This window comes from Nyctereutes procyonoides, unplaced genomic scaffold, assembly GCF_905146905.1.
Source record: "Nyctereutes procyonoides isolate TBG_1078 unplaced genomic scaffold, NYPRO_anot_genome, whole genome shotgun sequence".
Classification (NCBI taxonomy): Eukaryota; Metazoa; Chordata; class Mammalia; order Carnivora; family Canidae; genus Nyctereutes; species Nyctereutes procyonoides.
Genome location: NW_026575128.1, coordinates 6,185,428 through 6,204,549, shown reverse-complemented (window position 1 = coordinate 6,204,549; position 19,122 = coordinate 6,185,428). Strand labels below are relative to the sequence as shown.

Here is a 19,122-nt window from a genome sequence, read left to right as displayed (position 1 = left end):
GCGCTCCCCAACCTGGTGGCTCCTCCTCGGTCCCCAGGGGCCCCGGGCTCGGGCAGCAGCGCCGCCCCTCAGCAGCTCTGCGTCCCTGGAGCCTCTTGATGAGGCCAGGGGAGGGCGGCGCTGTGCGCGAGGGGAGGGAGGCGCTGCGGCTCCGGGCCGGGGGGCGGCGCTGTGGGCGGGGAGGCGCTGCGGCTCCGGGCCGGGGGTGGCGCTGTGGGCGGGGAGGCGCTGCGGCTCCGGGCCGGGGGGCGGCGCTGTGGGCGGGGAGGCGCTGCGGCTCCGGGCCGGGGGGCGGCGCTGTGGGCGGGGAGGCGCTGCGGCTCCGGGCCGCGGGGCGGCGCTGTGGGGCGGCGGGGGCGGCGCCATGGGGCGCGCCGGCCGCGCCGGAAGTGGCGACTGCTCGGCGCGGATGGCGGCAGCGGCGATGACGGCGGCGGGCTGCGCGGGGGCCGGGGCGGCCCGCTCCCTCTCCCGCTTCCGAGGCTGCCTGGCCGGCGCGCTGCTCGGGGACTGCGTGGGCTCCCTGTACGAGGCGCACGACACCGTCACCCTGACGTCAGTGCTGCATCACGTCCAGAGCCTGGAGCCGGACCCGGGCTCGCCGGGGAGCGCGCGGACAGGTGGGCGGGGCCGGGCCACGTGGGGGCGGGGCGGGGCGGGGGCGGGGCTGAGACCGAGCCCCTCCGATCCCGCAGGGTCCCCGGCCCGGCCCGGGCCTGGCAAGCCGGTCCTCGGAGCCCCGCGAGCGGCCCCCGGGCGTCCTTCTCCGGCCTGGCGCCGGGTCCGCCGTGTGCGCCGCGTGCGCCGCTGCCCGTGGGGCCCAGGTCTCCCGAGCCCGCCCCGCCAGGCCGTCCTCCGCACGCGGCCTCCCCGCCGAAGCTCGGCCGTGATTTTCCTTTACCCTCAGGATAGAGCCAAATTCCTTCTCGCGTCACACCTGGCCGGCCGACACCTGGCCCTCCGAGGCCCAGCTCTGCCCCCGTGGCCCTGCGGCTCCCCTGCAGCGGCCTGCTCTAGCCCAACCCGCGCCTGTGCAGCGCTGTCCCCGTGCCCGCTGCTCCCTCCGCGGCGCAGCCAGGTGCGCAGCCAGGTGCACAGCCACGTGCTCAGCCAGGTGCGCAGCCACGTGCTCAGCCACGTGCTCAGCCAGGTGCGCAGCCAGGTGCTCAGCCAGGTGCGCAGCCACGTGCTCAGCCAGGCGCTCAGCCACGTGCGCAGCCAGGTCTCGGTCTGCGGGGGTGGTTCTGCAGGTACCGCAGGAAGGAGGAGGGGCCGATGCTCAGAACCCGAGGAGCCAAAGGAGCTGGATCTGGGAAGGGTTGGGGGGGGGTGCCTGGGCACGCACAAAGCCGGGAGAAGGTGAAGGTGAGGCCCGGCCGCTGGTGTCCGCTGCAGGAGAGGGCCGGTCTGCATTCCGAAGGCCGTTTTCAGGAGGGTGTTGAAGCCCGGGGTGGGACTTCGGTGGGCCTCGGAGCTCGCGGCGAAGGGATGTGGTTGGCACGGTTTGGCCTGATGGGAAGACAGACCGGAGCCTCGGTTGAGGCAAAGGTGGCGGCACAGTCTGTTAATTTCGTCTTTGCTCTCACGTTGAGGGAAAAGTATCTTAGGTTGATGGGTGATTTAGAACTTTGTAGACGCAAGTAGCGAGACACGCGGAACAAGCTAAGCAGAGAGAGACGGCGGTGACGACGGAACTGAAGTCCAGGTAGATGTGGCTTCAGGTGGAGCTGAATCCCAGGGCTCAAGCCACGTCCTCAAGCCCCAGCTCCTCTCCTTACTCAGATGCACATTCCTCCCCCTCGGGCAGACCCTCCCCAGGGTGGCCCGAGCAGCTCCCCGCTCAGCGGCCAGCGGAAGACGGTCTGTCTGCGGCAGCCCTGGCCAGAAATCCCAGATTGCCTGTCCTCAGCCTGGCCTGCCCTCTGTCCACCCCCGAACACAGGAGGCCAGTGGATGTGACCCTCACGCCCTAGTCACGGGCTGAGAATGGCCGAGGAATGGCTCCCGGGGGCAAAGCAGGGTGCAGGGGCAAAGAAGGGAGAATCGGTGCTACTTCACACGGGGAGAGGTTGAGGGCACAGGAGGCGGGAGGAAGGAAGAACCAAGTCCACCAGGGAGCTGGTGTAGGTGGGACTGGACCAGGGACTCCTGGGTCAAGGGGAGGCTGTGGATTAGAGGTCTGTCTACCCCTCTTCTAGAGAAGCCGGGATGGGGGCAGGGCCTGAGGAGGGCGCGTGATGGGATGAGTTTAAATTTTTAAAAAAAGTGATTTCAGTTAAAAAAATAAAAATCGGAGATTCCTGGGTGGCGCAGCGGTTTGGCGCCTGCCTTTGGCCCAGGGCGCGATCCTGGAGACCCGGGAACGAGTCCCACGTCGGGCTCCCGGTGCATGGAGCCTGCTTCTCCCTCTGCCTGTGTCTCTGCCTCTCTCTCTCTCTCTCTCTCTCTCTCTCTCTATCATAAATAAATAAAAATTTAAAAATAAATAAATAAATAAATAAATAAATAAAAATAAAAATCAAAAAAGAAGCCAGGATGTGAGTCTCCCACCAGTGAAAGAGAAAAAGCAGGGAAGGGGGCTCGCAGTCCAGAGAGGAGGGGTGGGGCCTGCCAGGGGCTGCCGCCTCCTCTGCAGCGTCTCTTCCGTCAGTAAAGCCAAGTCCCAGCAGCCCTTGCTGGCCCACGGCCTCCTCGGGCGTCTTGGCTCAGCCCCGTTGCCGTGTCGCAAGGCCCAGGGCAGCACCCCCAGGCACCCAGGAGCGGGCCGCGCGGCTGGTTCTGGGGACGCAGAGGGGAGTAGTGGGATCCGAGGGAGGTGAGGACCGAGGGGCCTGTCGGGAAAGGGCTCTGGATGCCGAGCAGCGGGGCCGGCCTAATCCTGAAAGCAGCCGACACCTGAGTTTGGAGCCGCAGAGTGAGATGTGGAAATCGCTAGTCTGCTTATAGGAAGAATTTTCTGGGGCCCCTGGGGGCTCAACGGTGGAGCATCTGCCTTCGGCCCTGGGTGTGACCCCGGGGTTCCAGGATCGAGTCCCGCATTGGGCTCCCTGCATGGAGCCTGCTTCTCCCTCTGCCTGTGTCTCTGCCTCTTTCTCTGTGTCTCTCATGAATAAATAAATACAATCTTTAGCAAAAAAAAAAAAAGAATTTTCTGGCTGTGCGAAGAGGCCAGTGGGGGGTAGGGGTGATGCGGGAGGGCTAGGGTCACGCAGGCAGAGGGGGGCAGACGAGGTTCCTTGGGGAGCCAGCAGGTCGGCGACCTGGAGTGGAGAGCCGCTGAAGCTCCCCAGGCCTGGAGCCCAGGAAGCGGGGTGCCGTGAGGGGCTGATGGCAGGCATCCCGGAGGAGGTAAAGAAAAGCGGGGGACCAGGGTGCCTGGGCAGCTCAGCCAGTGGAGCAGGAACTCAGGGACTCGATCTTGGGGTCGTGGGGTCACACCTCACTCTGCGTGTAGAGCTTGCTTTTAAAAAAGACGGACAAAGAGCAGGAGGCCAAGGCCGCCGCCTGGAAGCCCTGCAGTGTGGTCTCACACTCGCCCCCCCCCTTTTCCCCGCAGAAGTCTTGTACTACACGGACGACACGGCCATGGCCCGGGCCCTCGTGCAGTCCCTGCTGGCCAAGGAGGCCTTCGACGAGGTGGACATGGCTCACAGGTGAGGGCACCCGTCAGGGGGGCGGGGGCAAAGCAGGGCCAGTGCGTGCTGGGACCCCCTCCCTCCGCAGGACACAGACACCCTTGGGGCTGCTGGGACAGGCCCCTGGGGTCCCTGAGCCCCCTGCCCCGACGGGCACCCTTTCCACCACGCTCCCAGCTCCTGGCTCCCCCAGGTTTGCTCAGGAGTACAAGAAAGAGCCCGACCGCGGTTACGGCGCTGGGGTCATTACCGTCTTCAAGAAGCTGCTGAGCCCCAAGTGCCGCGACGTCTTTGAGCCTGCCCGCGCCCAGTTCAACGGGAAGGGCTCCTACGGCAACGGGGGCGCCATGCGGGTGGCCGGCATCTCCCTGGCCTATAGCAGCGTCCAGGATGTGCAGAAGGTAGGCCGGGCGGGCTGGCCTCTGGCTCCCACCTCCCCGCCACCCCCTCCCCCTCGTCCCTTGCCCCGCAGCCCGGCTTCTGTGACAGCACGTCTCTGCCTCCACTGCCTCTGCCCTAGTTTGCCCGGCTGTCGGCCCAGCTGACCCACGCCTCCTCCCTGGGCTACAACGGCGCCATCCTGCAGGCCCTGGCTGTGCACCTGGCTTTGCAGGGGGAGTCGTCGAGTGAGCACTTCCTCGAGCAGCTCCTGGGCCACATGGAAGAGCTAGAGAGTGACGCGCAGTCCGTCTCAGATGCCAGGGAGTGAGCATGTGGGATGGAGCAAGCTGGGTGTCCGCAAGAGGCCTGCAGCATGGGGTCCTTGGGCATTGCCCCCAGCCGGAACCTTCCCTTTTGTCACTGCAGACCCTTAGGAGGGGTGGGAGGAGCCCCTTGGCCTTGACTCCGCCCCAAGGCCCTTAGGGCAGCAGCAGATGAGAGGGCTCAGGCCTAGCCCTCCTGGCTTCTTGTCAGGACAGCTGTGCTGGCCGCCAGCATAATCCCATCCCCCCTGCGCCCCCTCTCTACGTCCCCCCCTGCCGCCTCCGACCTTGCTGACTCCTCACCCCTGACTCACAGGCTGGGCATGGAGGAGCGTCCCTACTCCAGCCGCCTGAAGAAGATTGGCGCTCTTCTAGAGCAGGACTCGGTGACCAGAGAGGAGGTGGTCTCTGAGCTAGGTGGGTGGCCCTCCCCCCGTCATCCTCTGGGCTCGTCCTGGGCTGGGGGACACGCAGGAGACCAGAGGGTGCCCGTTCCCTCACTTCTTGCCCGAGGCTGTTGTGACCAGAGCCAGCCTGTGCAGCCCCGGCAGTGCTGTGGGCACAGCGCCTCCGCGCCCGCCGTCGCTCCTGGGCCTTACGGGTGAATGTCCCGGGGATGGCCATGGGCCACAAGTTCTGGCAGCGGGTGCTGGTACCTGTGCTGGGTTCTGGGCACCATACAGGCGCCCTGCCCATGGCCCGTTTCACCCCCACACCCACCCTGAGTCTCTGCCTCTGTTCCTCCCTGCCCAAGGAATCCAATCCCAGAAACCGGAATCTTAGCCACGAGGGAACTTTCCTGGTCCCACGCTAAGGAGGGACAGCCAGGATTTAAACCTGGGTAGTCTGATTCTGGAGCCTGTGGTCTCCGTCACAGCCTAGCCTGAGCCTACCACCTTGGGGCGTGGCCAGAAGCAGCCTGGGGACTTAGGGGGCGGGAGAGTGCGGGGTCTCCATACGGTGGCTTCCCCACAGGCAACGGCATTGCTGCCTTCGAATCTGTGCCCACCGCCATCTACTGCTTCCTGCGCTGCATGGAGCCTGACCCCGAGATCCCCTCTGCCTTCAACAGCCTCCAGAGGACTCTCATCTATTCCATCTCACTCGGGGGGGACACCGACACCATAGCCACCATGGCCGGGGCTATTGCTGGTGCCTACTATGGGATGGAGCAGGTGCCAGAGAGCTGGCAGCAAAGCTGTGAGGGCTACGAGGAGACTGACGTCCTGGCCCAGAACCTGCACCGCCTCTTCCAGAAGAGTCCATGAGGGCCGCAGCAGCCGGGGCTCCGCCGCACCCAGCAGGCCCACCCCCCGCTCAGATCGGGGACACTGAGGTCCTGGCAGGGCCCCTGCAGTGCGGGTGGAGCTCGGCCCCGGCCCCAAGGCCGGGGCTGGACTGCGAGTAGAGGATCGCTGCCTCCCTGGCGCGGGGTCGGGGTTCAGTGCAGAGCCTGGGGCCCACCCGGCTGCTCGGTGGACGGACAGATCAGGACGGAGTGGTTGTGGAAGGAAGCCTGCGGCATTAACCTGGCTTACGTGGGGGCAGTGATGGGCAGAGGCACCGTCTCTTCCTGGTGAGACGTGGCCACCTTGCCAGAAGCACGTCTGGGCAGAGCCCCCACGCAGTGGGGTTTCGGGGTCCGGGAGGCTGGCACCTGCACCTGGCGGACCTCCGGACACACCTGGCCCGGAGCCAGCAGGGGCTGTCACCAGCCAAGGTCACAGCAATAAATGGTGACTCCACCACTGCTACCTGTTTCTCCTCTGCCCTGAACAGACACCCCTCCCCCTGCCCCAGCACACACCTAGGCCTTCTTGAACCCGGTACCTCCACCCTCTCCTGCAAGCCATGAACACAGGCCAGGCATCGTGGCCGGGCAGGGCAGAGCCAGCTTGGGGCTGCTTCCTGGGGAGGTTGTCGCAGGTGGCCCGGCAGGCAGGATGAGCCTCGCGTCCCTGCTCTCGGGGGTGGACTTCGTAGGGTACTCCCCAAATAGGCCCCGGGCCCGGGTTCAGGACCCCGGTCTCACCTGACTGCCCGCCCTTGGGTGAAGAGGTGAGGCGGGTGCATCGCGTCGGTGCCCTGCATGGCCTGGTGGCGGGCGTGTGCTTTGTTCTGTGTCCTGGGCCCCAGGCAGGCCTTGGCCTGAAAGGAAGTGTTGCAGCGATTCGTCCGAAGCCAGGGATGCCGAAGAGGAGGCGGCCCGTCCTCTCCACTTAATCCTCCGGCCACCTGGCGGCCTCTGCAGAGAGCGAGGCCCACGCGGCCCCGCAGCCCGCCTGATGGGCGCGCTGTGCTCCCCCGATGGGCGCGCTGTGCTGCCGCTGGTCTGCCGGCCGGGCCGAAGCTGAGCTTCCAGGCCCGGGCTCTGCTCTCCGAGGCTGTGGGCTGGCACGCTCGCCCGGCCGGCACCCCCACTCCCGCCGTGCGCATCCCCCTCCCAGTCACAGACGCAGGATTTCATTCATAATTTGTATCAAGTGTTGAAACTTGCTCCCGGGCCCCTGAGCCCGCCATCCTGCCCCGCTGCCCGAGAGCCGGCCAGAATGTTCGGCGGGAGCGAGAACCACCCCCAGCTCCAGTCACCGCCTCGCTTCGGTTGCATCATGCCTATTGGCATTCACTCGGAGCTCCCCTGACACGCTGGTGACAGGACCCTGGCGAGGGATGCACGCTCCTCGAGAGGAGCGCCGAGCCAGAGCCCGGAGGCCCTGGGCCCCAGCCCAGCTCCAGGCCCGCACGGCTGTTTTATACGACAAGTTTTATTGAGGTGGTGTCCATAGTCAACGCTGCTGTCTTTCTTTTCAAAAAGAAGTACCCCCCCCTTTTTTTTTTTTTGATTACCAAGTGCATTTTTCCGAATCTTCTGTGACACAGGGCACGTGACAGGTTACGCAGAGCACAAAGCTTCCTATACCAAGTTAGACATGAAATCACTAAGGAAAACATTCAAACCTTAATCTTAACAACGTAACGCCCTAGGGTCAGGCCCGGGCCGCGCCGAGCTGCTGCAGTTCTCATAGTTCAAACTTGGCGTCTCTCATCAAAGCTCGTCAAGTGGACACGTGGGACTGACATCCCCCGACGCTCCGGGGACCCCGGCCACCCCTCCCGTGAGGCTGTGGGAATGGCCTTCGGCAGAAACCAAGTCCTGCACCGGCCCCGGCCCGGGCTCCCCGGGAGCGAAGTTCCCCACCGCAGCCCCTCCCCAGCCTCCTGGATGGCAGGGCCTCGGCCCGGGGGAGGCGGAGCGAGGGCCCCACCAGGCTGGCTCGACGCCCCTTGGTTCCCCTGGGTCCCGGGATCGGGATTCGCCAGGAGCCCTGGCCGGAGCCTGTGCGGGTGTCCCCGTGCACGGGCGGACCACGTCAGGGACATGGGTCAGGAGGCGCGGCCGGGGCACAGCTCTGAGCCGGAAGCCGCCGCCACCCCATCTCCCCCCGCGGGCAGCCGAGCAGATGGGGGGCCCCACTGGTAACCCGGGTCCCACGGGCGCGGTGGGCCAGGCCCGGCCTGCGGAGGCCTAAGAGACCGGCAGAAACCTCGGGACTCGGCTCCTTGCAGGGGTGGCCCCTGGAGCCCGTCGTCAGGCCTCAGCCTCGGGGGCCCCCCACCCCGCGTAGAGCAGGAGGAAGGAGAGGAAGCCCGCAGGCTGCTCCTCGCGGAACCCGAGTCCCGGGCTCGTGTGCACCTTGTTCTGAGGGCTGAGGGCCGGGGCAGAGGCTCCAGGCTCGGGGAGCTTGGGTCGGCAGGGGGCGGGGGCCGGGGGCCGTCCCCCCGCAGGTGATGGGACAAGGGGCGGGCACTGGTGTTCGCCTGCGGTTGCAGCCGGAGCATAAGAGGGGTGCGCCCCTCCCATGGCCCCCGCCCGCACCTGCCATGATGCCAGCGCATCACCCGGGGCTGCAGTCCTGGCAGAGTGTCCCCACGGGCCGCCTCGATGCCCCCACCCATTGCTCCCCCCCCCATGCAAAACCCCTTTTGGCGGAGCCAGGGGCATGGAAGAGCCCCGGCAGAGGGCGCGCAGGGAGGGCGAGGCGTGGGCTGTGTCTCCCTGGGGGCTCCGTCCCCCTCGGCCCGGAGCCGAGAAGCAGCAGCTCCCCACCCCCCACCCAAGGGCTGGGGGCTCCGGCCGCTGGGCTGAGCGTCCTGGGGCCCTGCCTGTGCGGCACAGATGCGGGGGGACAGGAGCGCAGGCCAGCCCCTCCTGGAAACCACCAGGCCGCGTGGAGGGAGGGACCAGGCCAGCCTCCTTGGGCCACGGCCACGGCCACCCCTGCCTCCGCGTCCGCTCAGCCTCTGGTGTCTTCCTTTAAATGGAGGTTCCTGTAACTGAGGTCTCTACCGCTAAGGAGGCGGCGGCCGAGGTGGCAGGGCGCCCGCGCTGTTATGTGGGGCAGAGCAAGAAGCCCGAAAAGGAGGAGTGGATGTACTCGGTGGAGTAGAGGCCGTTGGCCTGGTCCGAGGGCATCTGCACCCACACCTGGTCGTTGGGCCGCAGCTGCAGCACCGCCCCGCCCGACGCCTGGTCCAGGTAGCCCTTCTTGTACTCGTCGTAGGTGTAGGTGGCCGGCACGTTGTTCTTGTACAGGGCCACCCACACGTTGGTGCCCTTGACGTGCACGTGGTAGGCAAAGTAGTAGACGCCGCCCACGGGGCAGGTGAAGATGCCGGTGGCCGGGTTGTAGCCGCTGTGGCCGTTGTACAGAGTCCGGTCGAACTTGACGGGCATCCCGGAGGCGGGGAAGGGCGACGTGAGCACGGCGGTGAAGGCGGGAGTGGCGTGGGCCGACAGCTCCCCCAGGCCGAACTGCGGCTTGCCCCCCTTGCCCAGCACGGCGCCCTCCACGCCGCCGTTGGGCAGGTGCAGGCCGGCCACCCCAGTCTCATCCAAGGCCCCGGGGGCGCCCGGGGGCCCCGGGGGCCCGGGAGGCCCAGGAGGGCCAGTGAGGCCTGGGGAGCCGGGGACCCCCGGGGGCCCCACGGGCCCAGCCACTCCGGGTTCCCCCACTCGCCCCTCTCCAGGGGGCCCAGGTAAGCCAGGTTCTCCCTTCAGGCCCGGCAGTCCCTGGGGCCCGATAGGACCGGCTGGGCCCTGGAGCCCGGGGATTCCTGAGGGGCCCCTCAGGCCGGGCTGTCCGGGAAGCCCCAAGTCTCCCTTCTGCCCCAGGGCTCCTGCCACCCCTGGTCCCCCAGGGCGGCCTGTGAAACCTGGCTCACCTTTGGGCCCAGTTGGTCCTGGGGGTCCGTGGGCCCCAGGGAGTCCCCTCTCTCCTGGGGGCCCGGGTTTCCCAGCCAGGCCAGTAGGTCCCTGGTCACCCCGAATACCAGCCACTCCTGGGGGTCCTCCAGGCCCCACTTCCCCCTTGGGCCCTGGGGGCCCACGTCTGCCAGGGAGTCCTGCAGACCCTGGAAGTCCCGGGGGTCCCCCAAGGCCCTGTGGGCCCTGCTCTCCTGGCTCCCCATCCTCCCCTGGCTCCCCCGGTCCCCCAAGAGTCCTGGGACCCCAGCTGGGCCCCTGTCCCCCTTGGGGCCTGGCAGTCCTGGTACCCCATAGCCCGTGGGGCCTATCAGGCCGGGGAGGCCCCGGGCTCCTGGTTCCCCTTTGGCCCCTGCTGGGCCCTGTGGCCCTGGCACCCCCGCTGCCCCAGGGACCCCCACACCATCCACTCCAGGGGGCCCTTTTGGGCCCAGAGCCCCTGGCTCCCCCCTGGGTCCTGGCACCCCGGGAGGCCCTGACTCGCCCTTATCTCCAGGGGCCCCAGGAAGCCCATCCAAACCTGGTTTGCCCAAGCCAGCTGGACCAGGGAGGCCAGGGGGTCCAGGGGCGCCTCCCTGCCCTGGGGCCCCTGGTAGCCCTGGCTGCCCCACTCCATTATCCCCCTTGAGGCCTCGATCACCTGGGGGCCCAGGCTCCCCCTGGGGCCCTGGCTCCCCCCCGAACCCTGGGGGCCCCGGCACCCCTTGGGGGCCTGGCTTCCCAGGGACGGCGATGCCTGAGGGCCCAGGCAGGCCAGGAGGTCCTGGGGGCCCCCGAAGGCCCTGGTCCCCCCGAATCCCCGGCTCCCCCCGAAGCCCTGGCTGTCCTGGGGGTCCAGCCTTGCCTGGGAGCCCTGGGGGACCAGCCTTGCCCATCCGGGAGAAGCCAGGGGGGCCGGCGGGGCCAGGCTGCCCATGCAGCCCCGGCTTTCCCGTGCCCGGTTTTCCTGGGAAGCCAGGAGGGCCAGGGGGGCCCCGAGGCCCCGGCTTCCCCGGCGGACCGGGCTCGCCTTTCAGGTCCATCGGCAGCAGCGGTAGAGGCATTTCTGGGGGGAGAGAAGGGGGGGGCAGTCAGGGGCCTGGCGGGTGCAGACTCCGGGGCCATCCACCCCCGCCGCGGGGTCCCCCCATGTCTGCCCCTCCGCGCACTCGCGGCAGGTGGGGTTAGGCGTTTGGGTCCAGACACCCTCCAGAGGGCTCCCAGCACCCAACCTGCCCAGGCCGGGAGCCCAGGGGAGCTTGGGGTCACGGTCATCCCCGCACGACCTGGGGGTGGAGTGGCCGCCAGGTGGCGCCAGCAGCCCTCCTCGGAGCCAGTCGGACCCGCCCCGCCCCCGCCGGAGAGCACCCCTGTCTGGGGCGCACCCCGCTCCAGGCCGCTCAGAGGTCCCTGGAGCCCTGGAGCGGTGTCAGGAAGAAAAGGGAACGCGTGGGGGGGGCGGGGAGATCGCTGGGGGGGGCAGGAGGCAGGGAGGTGGGGGGAGATCGCGGGGGGGGGCGGGGCAGGGAGGTGGGGGGAGATCGCGGGGGGGGCGGGGGCAGGGAGGTGGGGGGAGATCGCGGGGGGGCGGGGCAGGGAGGTGGGGGAGATCGCGGGGGGGGGCGGGGGCAGGGAGATGGGGGGAGATCGCGGGGGGGGGCGGGGGCAGGGAGGTGGGGGGAGATCGCGGGGGGGGGGCAGGAGGCAGGGAGGTGGTAGGAGATCGCGGGGGAGGCAGGGAGGTGGGGGGAGATCGCGGGGGAGGCAGGGAAGTGGGGGGAGATCGCGGGGGGGCGGGGGCAGGGAGGTGGGGGGAGATCGCGGGGGGCGCAGGAGGCAGGGAGGTGGGGGGAGATCGCGAGGGAGGCAGGGAGGTGGGGGGAGATCGCGGGGGGGGTGGCGGGGGCAGGGAGGTGGGGGGAGATCGCGGGGGAGGCAGGGAGGTGGGGGGAGATCGCGGGGGGGCGGGGGCAGGGAGGTGGGGGGAGATCGCGGGGGGGGGCGGGGGCAGGGAGATAGGGGGAGATCGCGGGGGGGCAGGAGGCAGGGAGGTGGGGGGAGATCGCGGGGGTGGGGCGGGGGCAGGGAGGTGGGGGGAGATCGCGGGGGGGGGCGGGGGCAGGGAGATGGGGGGAGATCGCGGGGGGGGGGCAGGAGGCAGGGAGGTGGGGGGAGATCGCGGGGGGGGCGGGGGCAGGGAGGTGGGGGGAGATCGCGGGGGGGGGCGGGGGCAGGGAGGTGGGGGGAGATCGCGGGGGGGGTGCGGGGGCAGGGAGATGGGGGGAGATCGCGGGGGGGGGCAGGAGGCAGAGAGGTGGGGGGAGATCGCGGGGAGGGGCGGGGGCAGGGAGGTGGGGGGAGATCGCGGGGGGGGGCGGGGCAGGGAGGTGGGGGAGATCGCGGGGGGGGCGGGGGCAGGGAGATGGGGGGAGATCGCGGGGGGGGGCGGGGGCAGGGAGGTGGGGGGAGATCGCGGGGGGGGGCGGGGGCAGGGAGGTGGGGGGAGATCGCGGGGGGGGGGCAGGAGGCAGGGAGGTGGTAGGAGATCGCGGGGGAGGCAGGGAGGTGGGGGAGATCGCGGGGGAGGCAGGGAAGTGGGGGGAGATCGCGGGGGGGCGGGGGCAGGGAGGTGGGGGGAGATCGCGGGGGGCGCAGGAGGCAGGGAGGTGGGGGGAGATCGCGAGGGAGGCAGGGAGGTGGGGGGAGATCGCGGGGGGGGTGGCGGGGGCAGGGAGGTGGGGGGAGATCGCGGGGGAGGCAGGGAGGTGGGGGGAGATCGCGGGGGGGCGGGGGCAGGGAGGTGGGGGGAGATCGCGGGGGGGGGCGGGGGCAGGGAGATAGGGGGAGATCGCGGGGGGGCAGGAGGCAGGGAGGTGGGGGGAGATCGCGGGGGGGGGCGGGGGCAGGGAGGTGGGGGGAGATCGCGGGGGGGCGGGGGCAGGGAGATGGGGGGAGATCGCGGGGGGGGGGCAGGAGGCAGGGAGGTGGGGGGAGATCGCGGGGGGGGGCGGGGGCAGGGAGGTGGGGGGAGATCGCGGGGGGGGGCGGGGGCAGGGAGGTGGGGGGAGATCGCGGGGGGGGTGCGGGGGCAGGGAGATGGGGGGAGATCGCGGGGGGGGGCAGGAGGCAGAGAGGTGGGGGGAGATCGCGGGGGGGGCGGGAGCAGGGAGGTGGGAGGCAGGAGGGGGGGCAGGAGGGGGGCGGGGCTGCGGGCGCCGCGGCGGGGTTAGGCTCACCCAGGTACTGGCCCTTGCCCTCGCGGAAGGGCGGCCCCGCGGGTCCCTTGTGCATGGGCTGCACGTACTTCACGGGCGCGTAGCCCGCGGCGCCGCCAGCCCCGCCTCCGGTGGCCGCGCGGGGCCCGCAGCCGAGCAGCAGCGGCAGCAGCGGCAGCAGCGCCAGGGGCCCCCGCATGGCTCCGCCGACCTGCTGCGGGAGGACCGCGGGGCGTCAGGCGGGCGGGCGCGGCTCCCGGGCTCCCGGGTCCGCACCGAGGCCGCCGCTCCCGGCGCCCCTGCCCCCCCGCCCCGGGGCTCCCTCCCGGCCCTGCCCGACGCCAGCGCCCCCAGCAGCCCCCTGCCCCGCGCCCCCCCGCCGCTGAGCCTACACCCTGGGCCGGTGCTGCCCCGGGGCCGCCGCCCTCCGTGCCACCCCCCCCCCCCCCGTGACGGCGGCGGCTCATTACCGCCCTCAGCCCCATTTCCCAGGGGCCAGAGCTGACGCAAAAGGCAGCGGAGCGGGGCCCCAGGGCCGCCGGGCTGCACATGACGTCAGGGTCTCCCCTCCGCCCGCGGGGTCTCCCCTCCGCCCGCGGGGTCTCCGGCCCGGAACGGTCGACGCTGCGGTGCTTGGGTGGCGTCCGAGGCCTTTTAAAATCTAGTCTGTGGGGCACCTGGTGGCTCAGCGGTTGGGCGCCTGCCGTGGGCTCAGGTCGTGACCCCGGGGTCCCGGTCTGCCTCTGTGTGTGTGTGTGTCTCATGAATGAATAAATAAAATCTAAATAAATAAATAAATAAATAAATAAATAAATAAATAAATAAATAAATAAATAAATAAATGAATAAATAAATATAAACAAACAAACTTGTTGAATCAAGCACAGTAAAGGGGCCAGCCATACAGTATGGGAACTGTCTCAATACATTTCTTATTTTGACTAATTTTGATTTTTTTTTTTTATTTATGATAGTCACAGAGAGAGAGAGAGAGAGAGAGAGGCAGAGACACAGGCAGAGGGAGAAGCAGGCTCCATGCACCGGGAGCCCGACGTGGGATTCGATCCCGGGTCTCCAGGATCGCGCCCTGGGCCAAAGGCAGGCGCCAAACCGCTGCGCCACCCAGGGATCCCCTTGATTTTATTTTTTAAAGATTTTATTTATTTATTCATGAGAGACACACACAGAGAGAGCGAGAGAGAGAGAGAGGCAGAGACACAGGCAGAGGGAGAAGCAGGCTCCACGCAGGGAGCCTGACGTGGGACTGGATCCCGGGTCTCCAGGATCACGCCCTGGGCTGAAGGCGGCGCTAAACTGCTAAGCCACTGGGGCTGCCCTATTTTAACTTTTAAAAAAGACTTTACTTATTTGAGAGTGAGAGCAAGAGATATCACAGAGGGAGAGGGAGAAGCAGGCTCCCCACTGAGCAGGGAGCCCAATGTGGGCGCTCCATCCCAGGACCCCGGGCTCACGATCTGAGCCAAAGGCAGACACGTCACCGACTGAGGCACCCAGGGGGCCTCCAAGATGTTATTCGTAAAAAGCCGGACTAAGAGGGACGCCCGGGTGGCTCAGGGGTTGGGTGTCTACCTTCGGCTCAGGTTGTGACCCCGGGGTCCTGGGATAGAGTCCCACATGGGCCCCCCAAATGGAGCCTGCCTCTCCCTCTCTCTGTCTCTCATGAGTAAATAAATACAATCTTTAAAAAAAAAAAAAAAGGCGGACTAACAAGCTACTCCCCAGGGCGGCTGTGCTGTGGATACGGTGCCTTCACCCCTCGACACTGCAAGGAGAGACTACGTGGCACTTTGAGCATTTTGAACATCCGAGGACAGTCCCCTCTCCCCAGCCCCCTGCCGCGGGCTCCCTTCACCCCCAGGGGCCTCTACACATCGTGCCAACTGGACGAGGGGTCGGGGGGTGCACACCCGACGGTGCAGGCGGGGAGCGAGGCCCCCCTGCGCTGCGCTGGGTCCAGATCAGGAGGTGCCGCCCCATGCTCCCCCAAGCCCAGGTCACATGGCGGGAGGAGTGCACGCAGGGCGAGGAGGCCGCGAAAGTGTCCGCCAGCGACCCACGTGGTGACCTCGGGCAGGCAGGTCCCTGGAACTCCCCTGAGCCCCCCCTACCCCCACCCCCGCGCAGGAACATCTGCCTTGGGGCTCCCCAGCCTGGGGCACTGCAGCTGTGACGCCAGAGACGCCAGAGCCCTCTCGATGCGCCCCGAGGCTCACGTGCCTATAGGCCCACTTTACAGATGGCGAAACGGAGGCGCGGGCCTTGGGAATCCTGCCAGGACCGGCCTCCGTAGCCGGGGGCGCCCTCGGGCCAAGGGAGGTGCGGCCCTAACCTTCGCCCCAGCCTCGCAGCGCCCACAAACCAGGCGTCTCGCTCCCGAGCCCCAGCCCCTACCCAGTCCTCGGTCCCGGGTCCCCTCCGGGAGGGGCAGGGCCGTCCTGCACCGGGCCCCTGCGCACCCGCGCACCCAGCCACCAGCCAGAAGCTCAGCCCGGTGGGTGCGCAGGGCGGCTGCAGGCGCCTCGGGCTCGGCTGGAAGGGGCCCTGAGGCAGAGGACGTGGGGGAGCCCAGGCAGGCAGGACCCCCCGGCCAGACCCCGAGTCCAGGGGGACCCCAGGCAGAGCCCCCCCCAGCTCCCCACCTGCCAACGTCCTCGCCAGCCACGAAGCCTCCCTGCCTCACCCCGGGGCTCCCTAACCTGGCCGCGTCCCAGCGACTCCTGCCACCGAGGGCGACAGGCCGGCCGCAGGACCCCAGAGGGATCAGGCTCCCGGTCCCCCCCACCATCAGGCCCGGGGCTTTGCTCAGTGATTTCATTCCCACAAGGCCCCTGGGAAGCAGGAGCCCCCCCCACTTCTGTCCCCCCATGAGGTGCCCGAGGTCACCAGCGGGCAGCCAGGGTCTGAGCATGGGCGTCAGGACTCCGGGGCGGGGCAGAAGGGACAGGGCAGCAGGACAGACACGGACAGACAGACAGGCGGGTGTGAGGAGAGAGCAGGCCGGCGCCTGGAGGGCCGGGCGGACTCGAGCCCGCAGCCTTGAGGCCAGGGCGACGGCGCCCCCCGTGGGACACACTGGCCCCAGCCCGGCCGCCTCCCTAACGGGCACCGTGTCCCCCCCGGCCCCGGCTCCCCCCCTTGGGGCCCCGCACACCGGCTGGCGGACTCTCGCCATCCTCGGGCATCCGGAGCCCGCGGGGTGCCCGCCCCGTCGGGCCGCAGCCCTCTGGCTGTGCCACTGTGTCCCCACTGCGTGCTCAGCACAGGGCCGCTCGCGCAGGTCGACTGAACTCAAGTCACTGTCAAGTCTAAAGGCCAGAAGTCACTCAGTCCTTCCCTTTGAGTGGACACGTGTCACCCCCTGGGAGCCCCTCCCCGGGCCAGGGGCGCGGACTAGACGGGAAGTGGGGACACTCATGTGGCCTCTGTCAGAGGCCCTGGGCTGAGGACAGCGGAGCAGGCCGGGCGGGGGCGTCAGGGCTCGGGCAGGGTGCTGGAGCTCTGCTCTGGGACCTCGGGCGACCCACCAGCCTCTCGGGTGACCCCAGGTGCGGCTGGCAGGCGCGAGGCGGGTGAGGTGGGTGCGCAAGGAGGCGCTGAGCCGGGGCATCGCGAGGCCGAGGTGTTTGCACAGCTGCAAGTCCTCAGCGGGGATTTCCCCCTTTTCAGCAAATCCCCGTAAAACAGCGTTTTGCCCAAGTCAGCATTTTGCGGCCGCCTGGGCCTCCTCCCGGGGCGGCGGGGCGCGGGCTCCGGGGCCTCCAACCAGGCGGGGGCGCGGCCGGCGGAGGTGGCCCCATACAGAGCCCGCCACAGGCGCCCGCTGACTGTGACCCCGCCCGGCCTCAGGGTCTGCCCGGGCGACCAGCAGACACCCCAGCCCTGCGATCCCATGGGGAAGGCTCCCGGGGAGCACGCGCACTGCGGCCTGGCCCCATCAGGGCTGGGGCAACCCCTCCCGCCCCCCTGCCTCAGCCCCCCTGCCCCAACCCCTCCTGCCCCCCTGCCCCCAGCCCCTCCTGTCGTTCTGCCCTCCTACCCCCAGGCCCCCTGCCCCTCCTGCCCCCCAGTCCCTCCTGCCCTTCTGTCCTCCTACCCCAGCCCCTCCTGCCCCCCTGCCCCAGCCCCTCCTGCCCTCCTGCCCCCCAGCCCCTCCCTCCCGCCCCTCCTGCCCCTGCCCCGCCCAGCCCTCCTGCCATCTGCCCCTCCCAGCCCTCTGCCCCTGCCCAGGCCCCTCCCCCTGCCAGCCCAGCCCCCTGCCCAGCCCCTGCCCTCCTGCCCCAGCCCTCCGCTCCTGCCCAGCCCCCTGCCCCACCAGCCCCTCCTGCACCCCTGCCCCAGGCCCTCCTCCCCCCTGCCCCAGCCCCTACTGCCCCCCTGCCCCCAGCCCCTCCTGCCCTCCTGCCCCCCAGCCCCTCCTGCCCCCCTGCCCCAGCCCCTCCTGCCCCTCCTGCCCCCCTGCCCCAACCCCTCCTGCCCCTCCTGCCCCCCTGCCCCAGCCCCTCCTGCCCCTCCTGCCCCTCCTGCCCCTCCTGCCCCCCTGCCACAGCCCCCCAGCCCCTCCTGCCCCCCTGCCCCAGCCCCTCCTGCCCCTCCTGCCCCCCTGCCCCAACCCCTCCTGCCCCTCCTGCCCCCCTGCCCCAGCCCCTCCTGCCCCTCCTGCCCCTCCTGCCCCCCTGCCACAGCCCCCCAGCCCCTCCTGCACCCCTGCCCCAGCCCCTCCTGTCCCTCATGCCCTCCTGCCCCCAGCCCCTCCTGCCCCCCTGCCCCAGCCCCTCCTGCCCCCCTGCCCCAGCCCCTCCTGCCCTTTGCCCCCCTGCCCCAGTCCCTCCTGCCCCCAGCCCCTCCTGCCCCAGCCCCTCCTGCCCCCACCCAGGCGAGGAGCGGGGCAGCAGGGCTCTGCGGCCAAACCACAGGTATGTTATGAGGCGCTTCCTGTTATGGAGACATTTCTCCGGGATCGGCTCCCTGCTGCCTCCTGCCTCCCCGCTCAGCCTCCCCCTCCACCCCCCAACCTCCGGCCCCCACCCCCTGTCCCGGCCCCTCCACCCGTCTCTGCTACCCCACAGGCCTTCCGTCTGGGGGTCCAGCCCCGGGGAGCCCTCAGGGCTCCTGCTCTGGCGCAGTGCCCGGGGGCTGTGCGACTCGCAAGTGACTTAACCTCCTGAACCCCAGTGTCCTCCCGAGTGCAAGGGTGAACAGAGGGGAGCTGAGTGGGCCCCCCAAGTGCGCTCTGTCCCCCGGCCCTGGTGGCCGCAACGATCTCCTCCGTCTAACCTCAGTTTCTCCTCCTGCAAAGCAGCACCTTCTCCACTTCCGACACTCAGGTGACTGGCTGCCAGCCAAAGGCCAGGACCTCAGGCAAGTCTCAAAGCCAATTTTCTGGCCTTCCAGAAAATTCTTCCCTGACTGACTAGGGGTCCCCAGTTGCTCAGGACTAGGATGCAGCCCGGGACCCAGACAGGAGCAGAGGAGCGGCCGTCCTCACCCACTGGGCGCAGTGCCCGCCCCGGCCCAGCCCGGCAGCTCCAGACTCGCCAGGCCTCCCCTACAGCCCCCCTCCTTCCCAGATCCTGGGCATTGGGGCACCCTCTCCTGTCCTCCTTAACGGAGGCTCAGACGGGGGGGGGGTGTCGGGGCCTCCCACTGTCTGTGGGTGCGCCCGTCTCCTGTTCACACCGCAGCTCCCCAGCGCCCTCACCCCTCCCCAGCCACCTCAGCCAAGCTCTTGGACAGGACGTCTCTAACCCTCACCCCCTCCTGCCCCCAGCGAGGAATCCTGCCTGTGGCCCTGCTCCCCTCCCCACTGGAAAGGCTCCTCCTCCCTCCTCCCCCTGCCCTCTCTGCAGACCCAGGCTTGCCCCAAGGAGTGGGGTCGGGGTCACCTCTCCTCCGGATGTTCCCCTGCAGTTTGCGGCTGTCGCCAGCCCGGTCCCTGTCCCACCCCTGAGGACTCCCACATCTGCCTCTACCTGCGTCCTCACCTGAGCCTGAGCACTTTCACCGGCTGCCCCCTGATGCCTCCACCACAACTGCTGTCACTATCTTGTCCCCATTACTTGCTTCTTTCCGGCTCCCAAGGGCCCAGGCCAGATACTGGACATCACATCTGACCCTTCCGTCCCTGCAGGGCTGTGAGGCGTCTCTGCAGCCTGCACAACGCCTTAGCACTGCCCTCCTTCCAGCACAGTCGGTACTCTCGTTGCCTCTCCCGGGTGCCCTTGTACAGTAACCAACCTGCACAACTGTGCAGGACAGCCCTGTTCCTTTACCTGTACACCCTCAATCCAATCCTGTAGACTCTCCTC

General features: G+C 69.1%; 2 protein-coding genes across 2 annotated transcripts; one reads left to right on the top strand and one right to left on the bottom strand.

The window, feature by feature from the left end:
* The first annotated feature begins 388 nt into the window (after nt 1-388).
* On the top strand, nt 389-6,093 carry ADPRS (ADP-ribosylserine hydrolase). Its single transcript, XM_055341448.1, has 6 exons — nt 389-620; nt 3,557-3,653; nt 3,829-4,036; nt 4,156-4,340; nt 4,656-4,756; nt 5,315-6,093. Exons 1-6 carry the CDS (start codon nt 410-412, stop codon nt 5,605-5,607), a joined length of 1,095 nt encoding a protein of 364 aa, XP_055197423.1. The 5' UTR covers nt 389-409; the 3' UTR covers nt 5,608-6,093.
* A 993-nt stretch (nt 6,094-7,086) lies between these two features.
* On the bottom strand, nt 7,087-18,517 carry COL8A2 (collagen type VIII alpha 2 chain). The gene is given in 4 exon segments (XM_055342056.1): nt 7,087-9,826; nt 9,829-10,647; nt 12,818-13,010; nt 18,092-18,517. Coding segments are annotated over 3 exon segments (2,094 nt in total). The 5' UTR covers nt 12,996-13,010; nt 18,092-18,517; the 3' UTR covers nt 7,087-8,729.
* Between the last annotated feature and the right edge of the window lie 605 nt (nt 18,518-19,122).